The sequence below is a fragment of the Aquarana catesbeiana genome, linkage group LG09 (assembly GCF_042186555.1).
Source record: "Aquarana catesbeiana isolate 2022-GZ linkage group LG09, ASM4218655v1, whole genome shotgun sequence".
In the NCBI taxonomy this organism is placed as follows: domain Eukaryota; kingdom Metazoa; phylum Chordata; class Amphibia; order Anura; family Ranidae; genus Aquarana; species Aquarana catesbeiana.
The window spans coordinates 202,326,419-202,344,352 of NC_133332.1; the positions used below are offsets into that span (position 1 = coordinate 202,326,419).

General features: G+C 43.3%; 1 protein-coding gene across 8 annotated transcripts in view; it reads right to left on the minus strand.

Moving 5' to 3' along the window:
• VAV2 (vav guanine nucleotide exchange factor 2) overlaps nucleotides 1-17,934 on the minus strand; it is a 375,354-nt gene that overhangs the window by 90,475 nt on the left and 266,945 nt on the right. For all 8 annotated transcript variants that reach the window (XM_073599569.1, XM_073599567.1, XM_073599566.1 and 5 more), the window contains exons 5-8: nucleotides 15,358-15,454; nucleotides 11,007-11,105; nucleotides 10,741-10,809; nucleotides 7,829-7,929 (exon numbers count right to left, since the gene is read on the minus strand). In XM_073599569.1, coding sequence (XP_073455670.1) covers nucleotides 7,829-7,929; nucleotides 10,741-10,809; nucleotides 11,007-11,105; nucleotides 15,358-15,454 — 366 coding nt within the window. The remainder of the gene's footprint in view (nucleotides 1-7,828; nucleotides 7,930-10,740; nucleotides 10,810-11,006; nucleotides 11,106-15,357; nucleotides 15,455-17,934) is intronic.

The window sequence follows — 17,934 nt, forward strand, 5'->3', positions numbered from 1 at the left end:
CCTCAAAGCGTGTTTGACTCCTGTCATGGGAGTCACTTCCATTTGGTGAGTAAGCTGTGTGGCTGGTGACGGTGACTGAATACTGCTATTCGATGCTCTGCTGAACCCAAGGAAGATCTGCTTAGAAGCTTAACTTACTCAGAAGTTCATTATTTGAACATTTTGATTTATGATTGATTCATTAGAAGATATTATCACTGACATTATTTCACCATTTTCACGATTCTGTTTTCACAATAGAGTGATTTTGCACTTGCAGTTTAAAAGGAGCACGGTTTGTAATGAACTTTTTAATTATTTTTTTGCTTTTTCATTATTGTTATAACGTGCTGCTCCCCAATTAATCTATTTAATTTTCCATATGCGCGAGTAGGTAGTTGTTACCATTTTTCACCTTCTTCCACATGTTTGCTGTGTCCCGCACATGGCTTCTCACAAACTGCAAACGGGACTGCTTATGGCTTTCTTTCAACAATGGTTTTCTTCTTGCCACTCTTCCATAAAAGCCAATTATGTGCAGTGCACGACTAAGGCTCGGTTCACACTTAATGGCAATGCTGCTCACAGCAGTGGTCCTGTGCATCCTGGTTCACTGCTTCAGGTCCGATTTCAGGCCGAATTGTGGGCTGAATTTGACCTGAAATGGACCAAAAAACGCACAGGGCTCCTGTACAAATTCACACTGGGGCCGCATCGGAGATATGTGAACAGGCTCCATAGAGAGCCGGTCACAATCTCCTGCTATTGCGAATTGGATGCGTGTGAACCCAGCCTAACAGTTGTCCTGTGGACAGATTCTCCCACCTGAGCTGTGGATCTCTGCAGCTCCTCCAGAGTTACCATGGGCCTCTTGGCTGCTTCTCTGATTAATGCTCTCCTTGCCCAGCCTGTCAGTATAGGTGGACGGCCATGTCATGGTAGGTTTGCAGTTGTGCCATACTCTTTCCATTTTCGGATGATGGATTGAACGGTGCTCTGTGAGATGTTTAAAGCTGGGGATATTTTTTTTATAACCCAACACTGCTTTAAAATTCTCCACAACTTTATCCCTGACCTGTCTGGTGTGTTCCTTGGCCTTCATAATGCTGTTTGTTCACAAAAGTTCTCTAACAAACCTCTGAGGGCCTCACAGAACATCTGTATTTATATTGAGATTAAATTACACACAGGTGGACTCTATTTACTAATTAGGCGATTTCTGAAGGCAATTGGTTCCACTGGATTTTAGCTAGGGGTATCAGAGTAAAGGGGGCTGAATACAAATGCACGCCACACCTTTCAAATATTTATGTGTAAAAAATTTTGAAAACGATTTATCATTTTCCTTCCACTTCACAATGATGTGCCACTTTGTGTTGGTCTATCGCATAAAATTGCAATAAAATACATTTACATCTTTGGTTGTAACATGACAAAATGTGGAAAATGTCAATGGGATATGAATACTTTTTCAAGGCACTGTACAGAGCCCATGGTGGAAACTTCTGTCCTGGTAATGTTAATTTGAAGCCTGGAGAGTGATGGTGAAGATTCTGCTATAATATGTCACTCTTGCAAAATGGATGGAGTGAAGTCAGAATTCCACAATAAGGATGAGCTCAAGCGTGTTCGCAACCTGCACATGCAGAGCCCGTCGTTCTGCAAGTTCCATCAGATGTGGTGGGTCTGCTGGAACAGCTGTCCAGCATTGGGGTTATTATCAGGTTTTAATTTATGCAAGTGTGGCATTTGGCTTGGAATCAGCAGTAGGCAGACAGCATCACACAGTGTTGGTACAGCGTCTGCAGGGTCAGAATGTCAATCCTCATCTCACTTACATCAATAAATCAGCCTAAAACAGCAGAGCTAATCTACAACAGGAATAAACCGACTGGTGGCCACAGTTGACCTCCTGTCATGTCTGTACAGGACACATCACCATGAATAACAGGTCTTGTATGTAAAGAAAAATCCAACCAGCATGTGTGTGTAGCGCTGCACCCTGCACAGCCAGGTATACAGAATTTTCCACCACATGCTGGAGACAAGAATAAGTCCTTGCAGCTTTGTTTTTGCATTTTATTAGGGGTATTGAACATGGATAGGGTTGAGGGTATTAAGGGATGCCCACTTGATCAGAACAGTAGAATTCTTTAGGGACACAAACTATATACTAGTGGTGCACCGAAATTTTGGTTGCCGAAAATTATCGGCCGAAAACGGTGTTTTTGTCATTCGGCTGAATGACAAAAACAGCCGATACCAAAAAGGGTGCGTGGCCCGCCCCGGGTGCCGCCCATTGCGGGAGTGTCCCTTCCTCCTGCTCTCCTTGTGTTAGCAGGGGCACTAGTGTAGGCACACCCACCCAGGGGTGGGCTGACCGTTGCCTGCTTCCCTCCCTGCTCAGAAAAACCCTGTCCTCAGCCCACCCAATCTACCATCCCAGCGTCTGTGTCCGGCTGCGGCTCCTCCCCTGTGGTTGCCTAGCAACAGGACGCTGTCGATGGTGAAGGTACTATGGCGTGACAGCGTCCAAGGAGGAGGGAAAATAGAGCGTGGGAGGGAAGAAGAAGAAGGCGGCAGAGGAGAGGACCAGAGGGGAGCCTGTCACTGAGTAGAATAAGGAGTTCTACAAACTCCAGATCTGGGACTTCGAGGGCTGCCTGGAGAGGTGATGGTGGAGGGGGCTACAGGTCTCAGCATGCTCTGACTGGAAGAGGAGCAACGAGTTTAAGGTAGCACTACAACTCCCAGCATGCCATGGCAGAGTAAAAGTAAATGTTTTCATGAAAGTGCATCAAACTCCTGCATACCACCTCTTTAATGCGCCTTCATAAAACACGCATACTGATCTAATGGTAGCACGTCTAAAAATGTGCACAGAAAATGTGACAGGGAAAAGAACGCACCACACTCATGTGGTTCCGGCCAAAGTCATGTTTGTGCATTTTCATGTGCATTTGCAGCGCATAAAAATGCAGCACTCTGCATTTTTTTTAAACGCACATGAAAGCGCTGCAGTGGTATAATCAAAGCTGATTGGGATCCTTCTGACTCTGACAATCTCCTGTACCATGTCCCCAGTCTCTGACCATCTCCTGTACCATGTCTGCAGTCTCTGACCATCTCCTGTACCATGTCCCCAGTCTCTGACCATCTCCTGTGCCATGTCTGCAGTCTCTGACCATCTCCTGTACCATGTCTGCAGTCTCTGACCATCTCCTGTACCATGTCCCCAGTCTCTGACCATCTCCTGTGCCATGTCTGCAGTCTCTGACCATCTCCTGTACCATGTCTGCAGTCTCTGACCATCTCCTGTACCATGTCCTCAGTCTCTGACCATCTCCTGTACCATGTCCTCAGTCTCTGACCATCTCCTGTACCATGTCCTCAGTTTCTGACCATCTCCTGTACCATCTCTGCAGTCTCTGACCATCTCCTGTACCATGTCCTCAGTCTCTGACCATCTCTTGTACCATCTCTGCAGTCTCTGACCATCTCCTGTACCATGTCCCCAGTCGCTGACCATCTCCTGTATAAAAATATTTTTAAAAACAGTCACTTTCTGTATCAGTGTTCTTTCTTTATCGTTTTTGGTTTTCGGGATTAACCCTTTCATGACTAAGCCTATTTTTGAAATTTGGTGTTTACAAGTTAAAATCCGTATTTTTTGCTAGAAAATTACTTAGAACCCCCAAACATTATATATATTTTTTTAGAAGAGAGTCTAAAGAATAAAATGGCGATTGTTGCAATATTTTTTATCACACGGTATTTGTGCAGCGGTGTTTTAAACGCAAATTTTTGGAAAAGTGACACTTTCATGAATTTTAAAAAATCCAAACAGTAAAGTTACCCCAATTTTTTTGTATAATGTGAAAGATGATGTTACGCCGAGTAAATAGATATCAAACATGTCACCCTTTATAATTGCACGCACTCGTGGAATGGCGACGAACTACGGTACCTATGAATTTCCATAGGTGACGCTTTAAAAATTTTTTACGGTTACCAGGTTTGAGCTACAGAGGAGGTCTAGGGCTAGAATTATTGCTCTCGCTCTGACGATCGCGGCGATACCTCACATGTGTGGTTTGAACACCGTTTACATATGCGGGCGCGACTTCCGTATGCGTTTTCTTCGCTGCGCGAGCTCGCGGGGACGGGGGCGCTTTAAAAATTTTTTTTTTTTTTTATTTTATTTATTTTTGTACTTTTATACATTGTGTTTAAAAATTTTTTTTTTTTTTTACTTTTATTGCTGTCACAAGCAATGTAAACATCCCTTGTGACAGTAATATGTGGTGACAGGTACTCTTTATGGAGGGATCGGGGGTCTAAAAGACCCCCCATCCCTCCTTTACACTTCAAAGTATTCAGATCGCCGAAAACGGCGATTCTGAATACTGTGTACTTTTTTAAATTCGGCGCCATTGGCAGCCGAGTAAACGGGAAGTGACGTCATGACGTCGCTTCCGCGTTTACAATTAGAAGGCTGGAACGAAGCCGCTCACAGCTTCGTTCCAGCCCGCCCCCAGCCGCCGGAGATTCCCGAACGGACACCGGGCCTCCCGATCGCACGGGAGGCCCGGTAACAGCGGCGGGAGGCGGCGGGAGGGGGGGGATGTCCCCTCCCGCTCCTCCGGTATAACAGCCGAGCGGCTTTTAGCCGCATCGGTTGTTATATTCGGGTAGCCGATCGCCCGCTGAAAACAACGGTACCGGGATGATGCCTGCAGCTGCGGGCATCATCCCGGTATAACCCCGGAAAGCCGAGGACGCATATGTGCGTTCGGTCGGCGGGAAGGGGTTAAAGAAGATTTATTTTCGGTATCGTTTCGGCACCAAAAAACCCATTCGGTGCATCCCTACTATATACACTTCATATATAAACTTCTCCTTTACCTCCAGCACAATTTTGCTTGTAGAACTACATCTTCCAGAACCAGCTGGCACTGTTTGGATGATCCAGCAAAAGCTCAGTTAGATCTGCAGCAAATGCCCTTTGCAGGCAGGGACTGCGGGCCCCTTTGGCAGTGCAGCAGAAAATCCCAGTGCTCCCTATTCCTGTGGCTACTGATCCCAGCACCACCTCTTCAGGCACTGTCAGCCCACCTGGCTGCAGCTGCCCCTTTTACTAGTCCTCCTGGCTAAGACTCCACAGTCCTCCCAGAGTAACCCTTCATCCAGCACTATTTGATTTGATAAGCTTTGTCTTATTGCTGCACAAAAACATTTTTCTTTGTTATTGTAATCCTTGTACTGTTATAACAGTTTAATAAACATAACCTTAAAAAACAAAACGAAAAAAAGTGTCCTCCTGCTGTCCCCTACTTTGTTCCCGTGCCTCTGGTCAGGACACTTCTAGGTGTCGTGAAGAAGGTCCATTCCGCACCGGAGGCCAGGCCCGAGGTCAACCCCCCCCCCCAGACTAGGAGCCCCCTCAAGGGCCACTGACAGCCTAACACTCCTAACACTCTCCAGCTTCCCCCCTCCGGAACTCCACTGCTCCAGCTGGGCTGAACCTGAGTATTTGAGGGAGCCTGCCCCCTGCCAACCCATCTGTTGGGGATTTTTCAGGGCCCTTATGAATATTCCAGGCAGCTCCTGCTCTACTCCACTCCCATTCTTCTAGAATCTTCTCCAAGCTTCTATAAGTAAGGGTAGGTCTCAGAGATGCTGCCTCTGAGTCATTCAGCCCTCCCTGAGTCACTTACCCAACCCAGATTAAAACAAACACAGGCTTTGACTGCCAGCCAAGCCTGACAATTTACCTACACTAACAAAACCTATTCTACTTCTAGCACACTAGAGGGTGCTACAGGTGTAATTCTCAGTTCATGCAGGCTCAACTGCTCAAGATTACTTTGGGAAGAACTATTTGGCATATTATCTGAATTTATTTTGGAAATATTAAAGCAAGACTCTGATCAAAACATTTTTTCTAGTTCTGAATGGCATTGTGAAGGCTAACAACTTCTTTCAAGGTTCTACTGTTGTCTGTGTTGCCATGGGGTGATGTTTCCTCACTTACTCCTAGTGACACTCTGTAGGTTGATGTAACATGGTGTCACAGAGAAAAAAAAAAGGTAGTTAAAATCTTCCTAGTAGAGACACAGATGGCAAAGCAGACCCAAAAGGGCGTCTAACCTTTTTCAGCTCCATCCAAAATGAAAGGCAGTGGTATAAGTTTTAATATAATCTGCAATACCTGGTTTATCCTGTGTTTAATTTTGACTGCAGGTATGTAAAGCTGCACTTGTATCATTATCGCACATTTCTTGAAACAACATGAAAGAAGTTTGTTTTAAATCTTTTCAAATTTATTTAAAAAAAAACCAAAAAAAAACAAACACACATGTACACAAGTATTCACAGTCTTTGCTCAATACTTTATTGAAGCACCTTTGGCACAAATGACAGCCTCAAGTCTTTTTGAGTATGATGCTACAAGCTTGGCACACCTATTTTTGGGCAGTTTCTCCCATTCCTCTTTGCAGGACCTCTCAAGCTCCATCAGGTTGGATGGGGAGCATTGGTGCACAGCCATTTTCTGATCTCTTCAGGGATGATCATCGGGTTCAAGTCTGGGCTCTAGCTGGGCCACTCAAGGTCTCCCAGAGTTGTCCAGTAGCCACTCCTTTGTTTTCTTGGCTGTGTGCTTAGGGTCATTGTCCTGTTGGAAGATGAACCTTAGCCCTAGTCTGAGGTTCAGAGCGCTCTGGAGCAGGTGTTTATCAAGAATGTCTCTGTACATTGCTGTATTCATCTTTTCCTCGAGCCTGACTAGTCTCCCAGTTCCTGTCACTGGAAAACATCCCACAGTATGATGCTGCCACCACCATGCTTCACTGTAGGGATGGTATTGGCCAAGCGATGAGCGGTGCCTGGTTTCCTCCAGACATGACGATTACCATTCAGGCCAAAGAGTTCAATCTTTGTTTCATCAGACCAGAGAATTTTGTTTCTCATGGTCAGAGTCTTTCAGGTGTCTTTTGGCAAACTTCAGGCAGGCTGTTATGTGCCTTTTACTGAGGAGTGGCTTCAGTCTGGCCACTCTACCATACAGGCCTGATTGGTGGAATGCTGCAGAGATGGTTGTTCTTCTGGAAGGGTCTCCTCTCTCCACAGAGAAACCCTGGAGCTCTGTCAGAGTGACCAGCGGGTTCTTGTTCACCTCCCTGACTAAAGCCCCCCCCCCCCCGATCACTCAGTTTTGCCTGGCGGCTCGCTCTAGGAAAAATCCTGATGGTTCCAAACTTCTTCCATTTACGGTTGATGAAGGCCACTGGGTTCATTGGGATCTTCAATGTTGCAGAAATTTTTCTTTACCCCTCCCCAGATCTGTGTCTCGGTACAATCCTGTCTCGGAGGTCTAACGACAATTCCTTGGACTTCATGGCTTAGGTTGTGCTCTGACATGCACTCTTAACTGTGGGAACTTATATAGACAGCTGTGTGCCTTTCCAAATCATGTCCAATTAACTGAATTTACTACAGGTGGATTCCAGTCAAGTTTAGGAAACATCTCAAGGATGATCAGTGGAAACAGGATGCACCTGAGCTCAATTTTGAGTGTCATGGCAAAGGCTGTGAATACTTATATACGTGAATTTTTTCATTTTTTATTTTTAATACATTTGCAAAGATATTTAACAAATGTCTTTTCATGTTGTCATTATGGGCTATTGTATGTAGAATTTTGAGAAAAATTATGAATTTAATCCATTTTGGAATATGGCTGTAACAAGACAAAAATGTGGAAAAAGTGAAGTGCTGTGCATATTTTCCAGATGCACAGCAATGCATACATATAAAACTGAGTAAAAACACCATTCAGCATGCTTACTTCTCCTTGTAATCCAGGAAGACCTGGCCGATGGTGCTGCCACCAGACATGATAGACATCTCAATGGTCCTCAGGAAATTGAAGTGGACTTTTATGAGCTCCTAAAGGGGATCAGATAAGGAGATGAATCAGATGGGATAACATGGCAGAAGACTAAGCTCCATGAGACAAATGAGGGTGCAGTGCCTTTCAGGGTACAAGCACTCACAGGAAATCTAGAATGATTATTTAGATCTAATACTTCTAGGTCATCAATATACATTTGTGAGAAGTGTTTTCCTTATACTGACACAATGCAGGATCAGATGAAATGTAGCCTGAGGCAGAGCTTGCAATTTACTGATCTTAGAAAAAAAACTACCAACTCTCTGGCAGGCTAGGCTATCTGAAACTTCCCCTACAGAGATGGCAAAACCAGATCTGACAGATTTTACCTTTCATGGCAATGGCTGAATCTGGCAGATACAGAAGTGTAGTACAGGTGTCAATTACCCATGTCATTCAGGCAGCAACAAGAAAGATTACAGAGAAGACCCTCAAACATTGCATCTTTGATCCTTTGCCATGAAAGTCAGTGGCAGCCTAGATGTGAGCCACATATCAGAAAAATTCTGAAACAGCTGTTAGCATTGTAAATGGATATTGGCACTTTAGGGAGACCAACTCTTCAAAGTTTCTTTATCAATGAGACCATTTTGGGCAGTGATAGCAATTATTGGGATGTGCATGGTGTATGTGCAAATGAGCATGCATCCAGATCTTAAACATCACCATCCTGCTGGAAAATGTTTTCTACTTGATCATCTTTTGAAATCATTCAATTCATAGTTCGGAATCGACAGCAACATGCAAGTTGAGAGAAAATGCCAGTAAAAACCAATTAGCTGCCTGTTGGGCATGTCTACTTATGGATGCTCCAATATCAACATCTAGGACTGCTGAGACAATTATCCAGAGACGGAGATAAAATAAAGTAATAAGTACCCTGTCAGTTCACCAGGAGTGAGAGATGCCACTTGGTACATGGTACCTGGTTCCCCACAGCAATGCCCCTTTCTAGCAAACTGACTGAGCACTGTGAAAAAAAACTGCATCTCCACAATAGGTCCACCATTGACAAAACCTCAATACAGTGCATCCGGAAAGTATTCACTGTGCTTCCCTTTTTTTACATTGTTATGTTACAGCTTTATTCAAAAATAGATTAAAATCATTATTTTCCTTAAAATTCTACAAACAATACCCTATAATGACAAAGTGAAAGAAGTTTGTTTGAAATCTTTGCAAATTTATTAAAAGCAAAAAAAAAAAAAAAAAATCACAGGCACATAAGCATTCACAGACTTTGCTCAATACTTTGTTGAAGCAACCCTGGCACCAATTACAGCCTCGAGTCTTTTTGAGTATGATGCTACAAGCTTGGCACACCCATTTTTGGGCAGTTTCTCCCATTCTTCTTTGCAGACCCTCTCAAGCGCCATCAGGTTGGATGGGAAGCGTCGGTGCACAGCCATTTTCAGATCTCTCTAGAGATGTTCATATGGTTCAAGTCTGGGCTCTGGCTGGGCAACTCAAGGACATTCACAGAGTTGTCTCGTAGCCACTCCTTTGTTACCTTGGGTGTTTAGGGTCGTTGTCCTGCTGGAAGATGAACCTTAGCCCCAGTCTGAGGTTCAGAGCGCTCTGGAGCTCTAGCTGGGCCACTCAAGGTCTCCCAGAGTTGTCCCGTAGCCACTCCTTTGTTTTCTTGGCTGTGTGCTTAGGGTCATTGTCCTGTTGGAAGATGAACCTTAGCCCTAGTCTGAGGTTCAGAGCGCTCTGGAGCAGGTGTTTATCAAGGATGTCTCTGTACATTGCTGTATTCATCTTTCCCTCGAGCCTGGCTAGTCTCCCAGTTACTGACACTGAAAAAAATCCCCACAGTATGATGCTGCCACCACCATGCTTCACTGTAAGGATGGTATTGGCCAGGTGATGAGCGGTGCCTGGTTTCCAACTGACATGACGATTGCCATTCAGGTCAAAGAGTTCAAGCTTTGTTTCATCAGATCAGAAAACTTTGTTTCTCATGGTCTGAGTCTCCTTCAGGTGCCTTTTGGCAAACTCCAGGTGGGGTTTCGTGTGCCTTTTACTGAGAATTGGCTTCCATCTGGCCCCTCTACCATACAGACCTGATTGGTGGAGTGCTGCAGAGATGGTTGTTCTTTCCTCTCTTCACAGAGAAATGCTGGAGCTATGTCAAAGTGACCATCGGGTTCTTGGTCACCTCCCTAAGGCCCTTCTCCGATCGCTCAGTTTGGCCAGGCGGCTCGCTCTAGGAAGAGTCCTGCTGGGTCCAAACTTCTTCCATTTACGGATGATGTAGGCCACTGTGCTCATTGGGACCTTTAATGCTGCGGAAATGTTTCTGTACCCTTCCCCAGATCTGTGTCTCGATACAATCCTGTCTCGGAGGACAACAGACAATTCCTTGGACTTCATGGCTTGATTTGTGCTCCGACATGCACTCTTAACTGTGTGAACTGTATAGACAGGTGTGTGCCTTTCCAAATCATGTCCAAATCATATCCAATCAACTGAATTTACCACAGGTGGATTTCAATCAAATTGTAAAAACATCTCAAGGATGATCAGTGGAAACATGATGTACCTGAGATCAATTTTGAGTGTCATGGCAAAGGCTATGAATACTTATGTACATGTGATTTTTTCATTTTTTTTTAATAAATTTGAAAAGATTTCAAACTTCTTTCACATTGTCTCTATGGGGTATTGTTTGTAGAATTTGGAAAATAATGAATTTAATCCATTTTAGAATAAAGCTGTAACATAACAAAATGTGGGAAAAGTGAAGCGCTGTAAATACTTTCTGGATGCACTGTATGTCAGCAAATAAACATTCTGCATCTTACCTCCAAATTAATGAAAATGACAGCAGTCTCAGCAGCTGTAAGTATCTGCTTCAAGGGTACCATGTAATTCTGGGGAGAAATGATAACAAACCATATTGTTATAGTTAAATAAATAACCACAGTAACTACAGTATATACTATACTATCCTAGTGTGTACATGACGGACATAACCTGGATGCAGCATCCACTTCCAACACTAATAAGATGTCTGGGTGACCTTGGTTGTAGTTTATGGCCACGTAATCCTACTGCATCCCAATCTCACCATTCTGATGTCTTCCAACGTCTTGTAATATTTGTCTTCTGTGTCACGGATTTCCAATAAGCAGCAATTCCTCTTATCATCTTCAGTCATCCCCGTTTTCTGATGGAAAGTATACACATAAATTAAAACTGCTATAGAGAGAAACAGAATTTCCTCCAACGTTTATCATACTGTAATTTCCCTGACGGCTATCTCTGTACAGGTCAGTCAAATCTTATGCTGCTAATGAACTACAGGCTACAGCATTTACTACAGTACTCTGGAGGAACCCAGATGGCCTGTCTTATTCTACAGCTCTCGTAATCTTCCATGGAACCCTAGCATGATCAGCCCAAATCCCAGCACACCAACCCCTTATGGAGGCATTGTGTACTATCACCCCACTAGTAGTCAGACATAATTAGCGAGGAACAGAGGGGATTGCACAGAGGTCTTGTGGTAACAGTCAGAATAATTTCTTACCTGCATATACCTTATCTGAGGCATGGTAGGAAAGACATAAAACAGAGGAAAGTATGATTTAACAAAAAAAAAACTGCACCAGTGGAAGGCTACGTCCAGTTAATCATGATCACAGAGAAAGGAGGTTGTGCCCCGCAAATATTACAGCTGTGTTATCCAAGGTATACAAACCAAATACATCTACCAAAACTTTCTGTTGCTTAGGAAGCGCACTTAAATCAGTATACTACTTGGAAAAATATCCATGACTTTATAGTAAATGAAATTACCAACATAAATTCCAGTTCTCTAATAAGAACATGAAGGTAAGTACCTGCCTATCATACCCTTGCTTCCAGTCCTCCTATAAAACTATACCATTTAATTATAGTTCTCTTGCTTTGGCACTTAAGATCAATTTTGGGAATTATTGATCATAAAAAGGTTCTCTTTCCGGGGAACCCTTTTAGGGGATATTAATATACAGAAGTGTTTCTATTGCAGATTTACAACATTATTGTGTACAAAGTCACTTTTTTATTTACAGTTCTTTCACTGTCTTGTGCATGGAGTTTATTATAACAAGATGGAAGTTATTGGTGCTAACACATCTGATGAATGGTGATTTGGAATTGTGGAGTACAAACAAAGACACTTTTATAGGAATTGGAATGTACTTTTTAAATATTTCCATTTTTAAAAAAGGTTGATATTGCACACTGGAGATTTGGATCTACATCTTGGATTTTGTTTTTAAACAAGGTTGACTGTGTAGGCTGAACACAGGTTGACTGTGTAGGCTGAACACTGGGTAACTGCGTTAGACTTTGGCTTTTCTAATCAAATATGTGTATATGATTTTCATTACACTAAAGTAAATTATACCTTGTTAAATATTAGGGTTGCACCGATACTACAATGTTAAAACCGAGTACAAGTACAGATGTGTTTTTGAAGTACCTGCCGATACCGATACTTTTTTTAAATGCCATGTGACAGTGGCACTAATATGCAGCACTGATGGGCACTAATAGGTTGCACTGATGAGGCATGGCCTATGTCAGTAGTTTGTTTATCTTTTTACAATTACATTTTTTCCAATTTTTTAAAAAATTATTCTTACAATTTATATTTCTTTTGTTATTTTTTTTCACAATGCCTTCTTTTGGGGGGGGGGGGGGGGGAGTGGACGGTGTCAGTGTTTTTTTTATTTTTTCTTATTTTTACTTTTAAATATTTATTACAATTTTTTTCTTATATCTGTTTTTTTTTTTATCACTCCTTTTGGGGGGGCTTTGGTGAGATATCAGGAGTCTAAACAGACCCCTGACATCTCTCCTTTGAGACAGTAAAAGAGACTGAGGACACAGATTCCCCAGTCCCTTTCTCAGCAGCCTCAGCTGCACTGAACATGAATGGACAGGAGACAGAGGCTCCTGTTCATTCATAAACTAAAGCATCATAAACACAGTTTACAATGCCCAGTTATGAATGGACAAAGTCAGTGATCACTGTCGAAAAAGGAAGGAGCCGGTAAATGTCAGGATAAATGTCCTGACAGATCAGGGATGAGGGGGAAGCCGGAGGAGGACCCGGAAAGCACACAGGGGGCAATCAGGGATGATCGGTGAGGTGGTGGGGGCAGTTACAAGCACCGATCTCTGACAGCCACGGGAAGGAGAGGAGGAGAAGTGGCTGTCAGAAAAGCTATACAGGGAGATCATCTGTGAGGCTGCCCGGCCCCCCCGCTACACTGAAGACGCCGGGTGTACTGACCTCCTGCCAGGTATCAGGTCAAGCATCTGAGCATTTGCACGAGTACAATTACTCATGCAAATGGTCGGTATCGGTGCAACCCTATTCATATCATACTGTTTAAGTGATGCTTCTTTGGGGAAAAAAAAAGTACCGTATTTATCGGCGTATAACACGCACTTCCCCCCTGAAAATCAGGGGGAAATCGTGTGTGCGTGTTATACGCCGATCCCTACTACTCGGAGTGGAAGGAGGGGATGAGCGCAGCTAGATGACACAGAGCTGCGATCTCCTGTGTATCCGGTGCTGTCGCATGTGAGTGTGAGTGACTGAGCGCCGGATACACAGGAGATTGCGGATCTGTGTCATCCAGCACTGGCGTGGCTGCAATCATCTGCAAAGGCGAGTCTGCAGATATATACTGAACAGGCTGCAATCAAGGGCATGTTAGAGGCTGCAATCAAGGGCACATTAGAGGTTGCAGGTTGGCATGTTAGAGGCTGCAGATGGGCACTAAACAGGCTGCAATATTGGGCATATTAGAGGCTGCAGATGAGGATAGATCAGGCTGCATTGATGGGCATTGATGATGCTGCAGAGCACTGACCCTTATTTTAAAATTTAAGGTTTCTTTCTGCAACTTCCCTCTGAAAGTTAAGGTGCGTGTTATACGCCGACAAATACGGTGCTCTCTTCTTTCCTGTTTTTTTCCCTTCATTTCTTTTCTTTGGATGTCACACAGGGGAAAATTTACTAAACCTGGAGCACTCGGTATCTGAAGCAGCTGTGCATGGTAGTCAATCAGCTTCTAACTTCAGCTTGTTCAATTAAGCTTTGACAACAAAACCTGGAAGCCGATTTGGTTTCTATGCAGAGCTGCACCAATTTTGCACTCTTCAGTTTTAGTAAATCAATCCCACAGTGTCTCATGTGTTCTAATTTAGCCATGTTGTGTCTGGCAGGTATACTATGCTGTCATCGACCAAGTAGGATATCAGTTTACTCTCTTAAGAATTATATCAGCCTCTTATAAAAAGGGAATGGCTATCTGTTCTGCTGACCATGCTATTATATGACAAATCAGCCTATGACAGTACAGTGAGTGATTGATGTCAGTACCTGTGTGGGTTGATACCATTTCATCTACAACAGATAAAAACTTTCAGGCTGGGTTCACACTAGTGTGAATTGGATGCAGGGAATTCGCATGACAGGAGAGTGTGCCCTGTCTCTCAATAGAGCCAGTTCACACATCTGCATGGCGGCCGCGAAGCGGACTGCACAGGGGTCCTGTGCGTCTTTGGCTCCATTTCAGGTCTGAATTCAGGCAAAAATTCGGGGCTTGATTCGTCCCTGAAACAGAGAACAGGGAAGCACCGGACCCCTGCTGTGAGCCGGGCCCGCACTAAGTGTGAACCCAGCCTCAGAATACATTTACTTATTAACAGATCTCCATTTGCTGATCTGCAGGTTTTGCCGTAAATGACTACTAAATGTCATCATCCATTTTAAAACACATAATTAAGCTAATAAATATCTCCATCTCTGTCAGCTTGCTAGGAGTTGTAGTTCAATTACAGTTGGCAGCTGCAAGTTGAACTAACGTCCTTCTAAGAGATGCAAGTGCTGCTGTGCCTGCGGCAAGGACCCCGACAAGCGTATGGACAGTTCTGTCTGAGAAGATTCGGCGTACAGACATGTCCGATGCGGGGAGTCAGCATCTCCAGAGCTTCATCTTTAACATTTGCCCTTTGCAGCTCCTCTTCGCCTGTCAGGTGCCAGCAGGCAATGTGGATGTGTTCCAGGCAGGGGGCTGCTCTGTTTCCACATGAGTGCAGACGTTAACTGTCTGCCCCAGGGCAAGTAGAAAAGGAGAATCTGCAGAGATTTTGAGACACACAGCACCCGCCATCCCCCCCCCCCCCCCCCCCCCCCCCCCATTTCTATGCTGAAATCGTCAAGGTGCTCAATGACTGTAGAATATGTTAGAGCTATATAGAATGTAGAATAGTAATGGTATACAAATGTGGTGGGGACATTAGAGTGCAAGCTTCTCTTGTGCAGACTGATGTGACTGGTTCAGTATTCTCTGTACAGCACTGCAGAATATATCAGAGCTAAATTCAGCATCAAACATTTATTTATAAAATCTCACCATCGGTTGTTGGTTTTCCACCTTGATGATGTCTTCGTAAATGTCATCCTCCTCACAAGGTACATCATAAGTGTCGTTCTCACCCAAGTCATGCTCACTGAACAGAATGAAAACAGAGATTATTAAGCTTTTCTTGCACTCAATATAGAAAGGTTCAAGAAAGCTTCAAACATTATGTCAGGATTCACATAACACGCTTATACCTTACAATGTAACACCAGACAAAACCTTTTTCTCTTTCTCATCCATTTAGAGACACAAGTCTTAAACCTTGGATTATACTGCAGCCTAAAGGAGGCTGGAACGCTGGCAATCCATCCACAAAGCCATCCCAGGGAATACCCCCCCAGCATGCCTGAGTTTTTTTGCTAGTTTGTTAAAAGGATGCTCGTCTCTGCTGTTGTAAAGGCTAACCTGTGATTTTTTTAGATTTTTTTTTATTCACATTTTAAAATTAAATCACTTTCCACCACAAGGCAGTGCTCCATTGAATTTTTTTTTAACAGAGGCATGTACCAGTGCAAAAAGGCATTATGCCTCACATGCCAACATGTTTGCCATATGCATGTATGTAATTTCTGATTTTTATACTTGTTCTTTAGAATTCTTGGTCTATTGTATGTCCTGTCCCTGTGGCCTCCTTTATGTGGGTCGCACAATCCGGACCCTACGTAAAAGATTTGCCGAACACAGGCGGCTAGTAGATGCAGGTTCTGATACACACAGTGCACCCAAACATTTTCTTACACACCATCAGCAATCTTTCCAAGAATTGAAAGTTTGGGTGATTGAAGTTTGCCGAAGAATCTTCCTGTAGCAGAATGTTTTAAGCATCTATGTGCCCCTGAATCATACTGCATATATCGGTTAGACCAGAGGTCTCAAACTGGCAGCCCTCCAGCTGTTGCAAAACTACAAGTCCCATCATGCCTCTGCCTGTGGGAGTCATGCTTGTAACTGTCAACCTTGCAATGCCTCATGGGACTTGTAGTTTTGCAACAGCTGGAGGGCTGCCAGTTTGAGACCCCTGGGTTAGACACTTTGGCTCCAGGAGGATTGAACGAGGAGCTGGAGATCAATCCCCTTTTATAATTTAAATCACTGCCCCTCCACAGTTCATACTTTACAGACATACGGGTCTCAGACATGAACCTCAGTTTCGACCGAGCTATTAGTGCCTGTAAGCGCTCTCATTCTTCTCATACAGATGTTTTGTCTCTCCCTCTGTATGTGTAATATATATATATATATATATATATATATATATATATATATATATATATATATATATATATATATATATACACATACACACACACACACACACATTTAACGTGTATATACCCTCTCAGGTATTGAGTTTTCCCGGCTAAATATTTTCCATCTATTATTTTCAGGTGATGGACCCCTATGGTCTTTATTTTATTCTTACCCTTGACCTTCCATAATAGTAAGTGCACCATGTCTTTTGTCCCTAGTACACACTTTTGTCTTTTTTCCACCATACTGGATATCAATCATTTTGTAAGAAATCTAATGCTTAGGAAACATTTCAAGGATATACCTTCTGACAGCGAATCCACACAGTGTGTCACAATGTTCAAAATGAGACCACCTCCTTCAGATTTGATAATTTAGTAGCAAGGTCTGCATTGGAGAGTCTGCAAGCAGAATCAGAGGGAGGATCTTTTGGTATACAGGAACCAAACATTAACATGGGGGATAAATATTTTTACCCTGTTCAAAACAGAAATGACATTGTGGATTCGTTTCAGAATATTGTGGAAGCAGAATTGGTTAAATTGCAAGAATTGTGTCAACAAGACAATAATAGAAATAAAATTAATTTGACCAAGCAAGAAACCACAGCCTTAAAAGCCTTGAAAATGAGATCTGACATAGTGATTCACCAGGCAGACAAGGGGGGTACTGTAGTGATCCTAGATACTGCTAGTTACAAACAGGAAGCACTCAGGCAGCTGGAAGATCACATCACATATCGCCCCCTCAGTTCTGATCCCACAGCAACTATACAACAAAAATTGTTACACTTATTGGATGAAGGTAAGGAGATGGGTTTTTTAGATAAAAAAACCTGTAGATTATCTCATGGTCACACATCCCATTAGTCCGGTTTTTCACCATCCCCCCCAAAGTGCACAAACAAGATAATCCAGTAAAAGGTCGCCCCATAGTTTCCGGCATAGGATCGCTATTGGAGAGATTAGGAGAATGGGTTGATCAATTTCTTCAACCGCTTGTTGTCCGTCTGCCTGGGTTTATAAAGGGCACTGGACATTTGTTAGCCCACATGCAGGAAATTTTTTGGTCCACAGAATGCATTTGGATCACCATAGGTGTTAGATCTCTGTATTCCTGCATTCCTCACTCTCTAGCACTGTTAGCCATTAAACACCATCTTTCATACTACAGTGGTTACAGTCCTAATGTACGTGAGTTTATTTGTAAAGCAGTAGAGTTCCTCCTGACACACAATTTCTTCATATTTGATGAACGATACTACATTCAGAGCCGGGGTGCATCCATGGGGGCAAAATTTCCCCCCTCTTTGGCGAA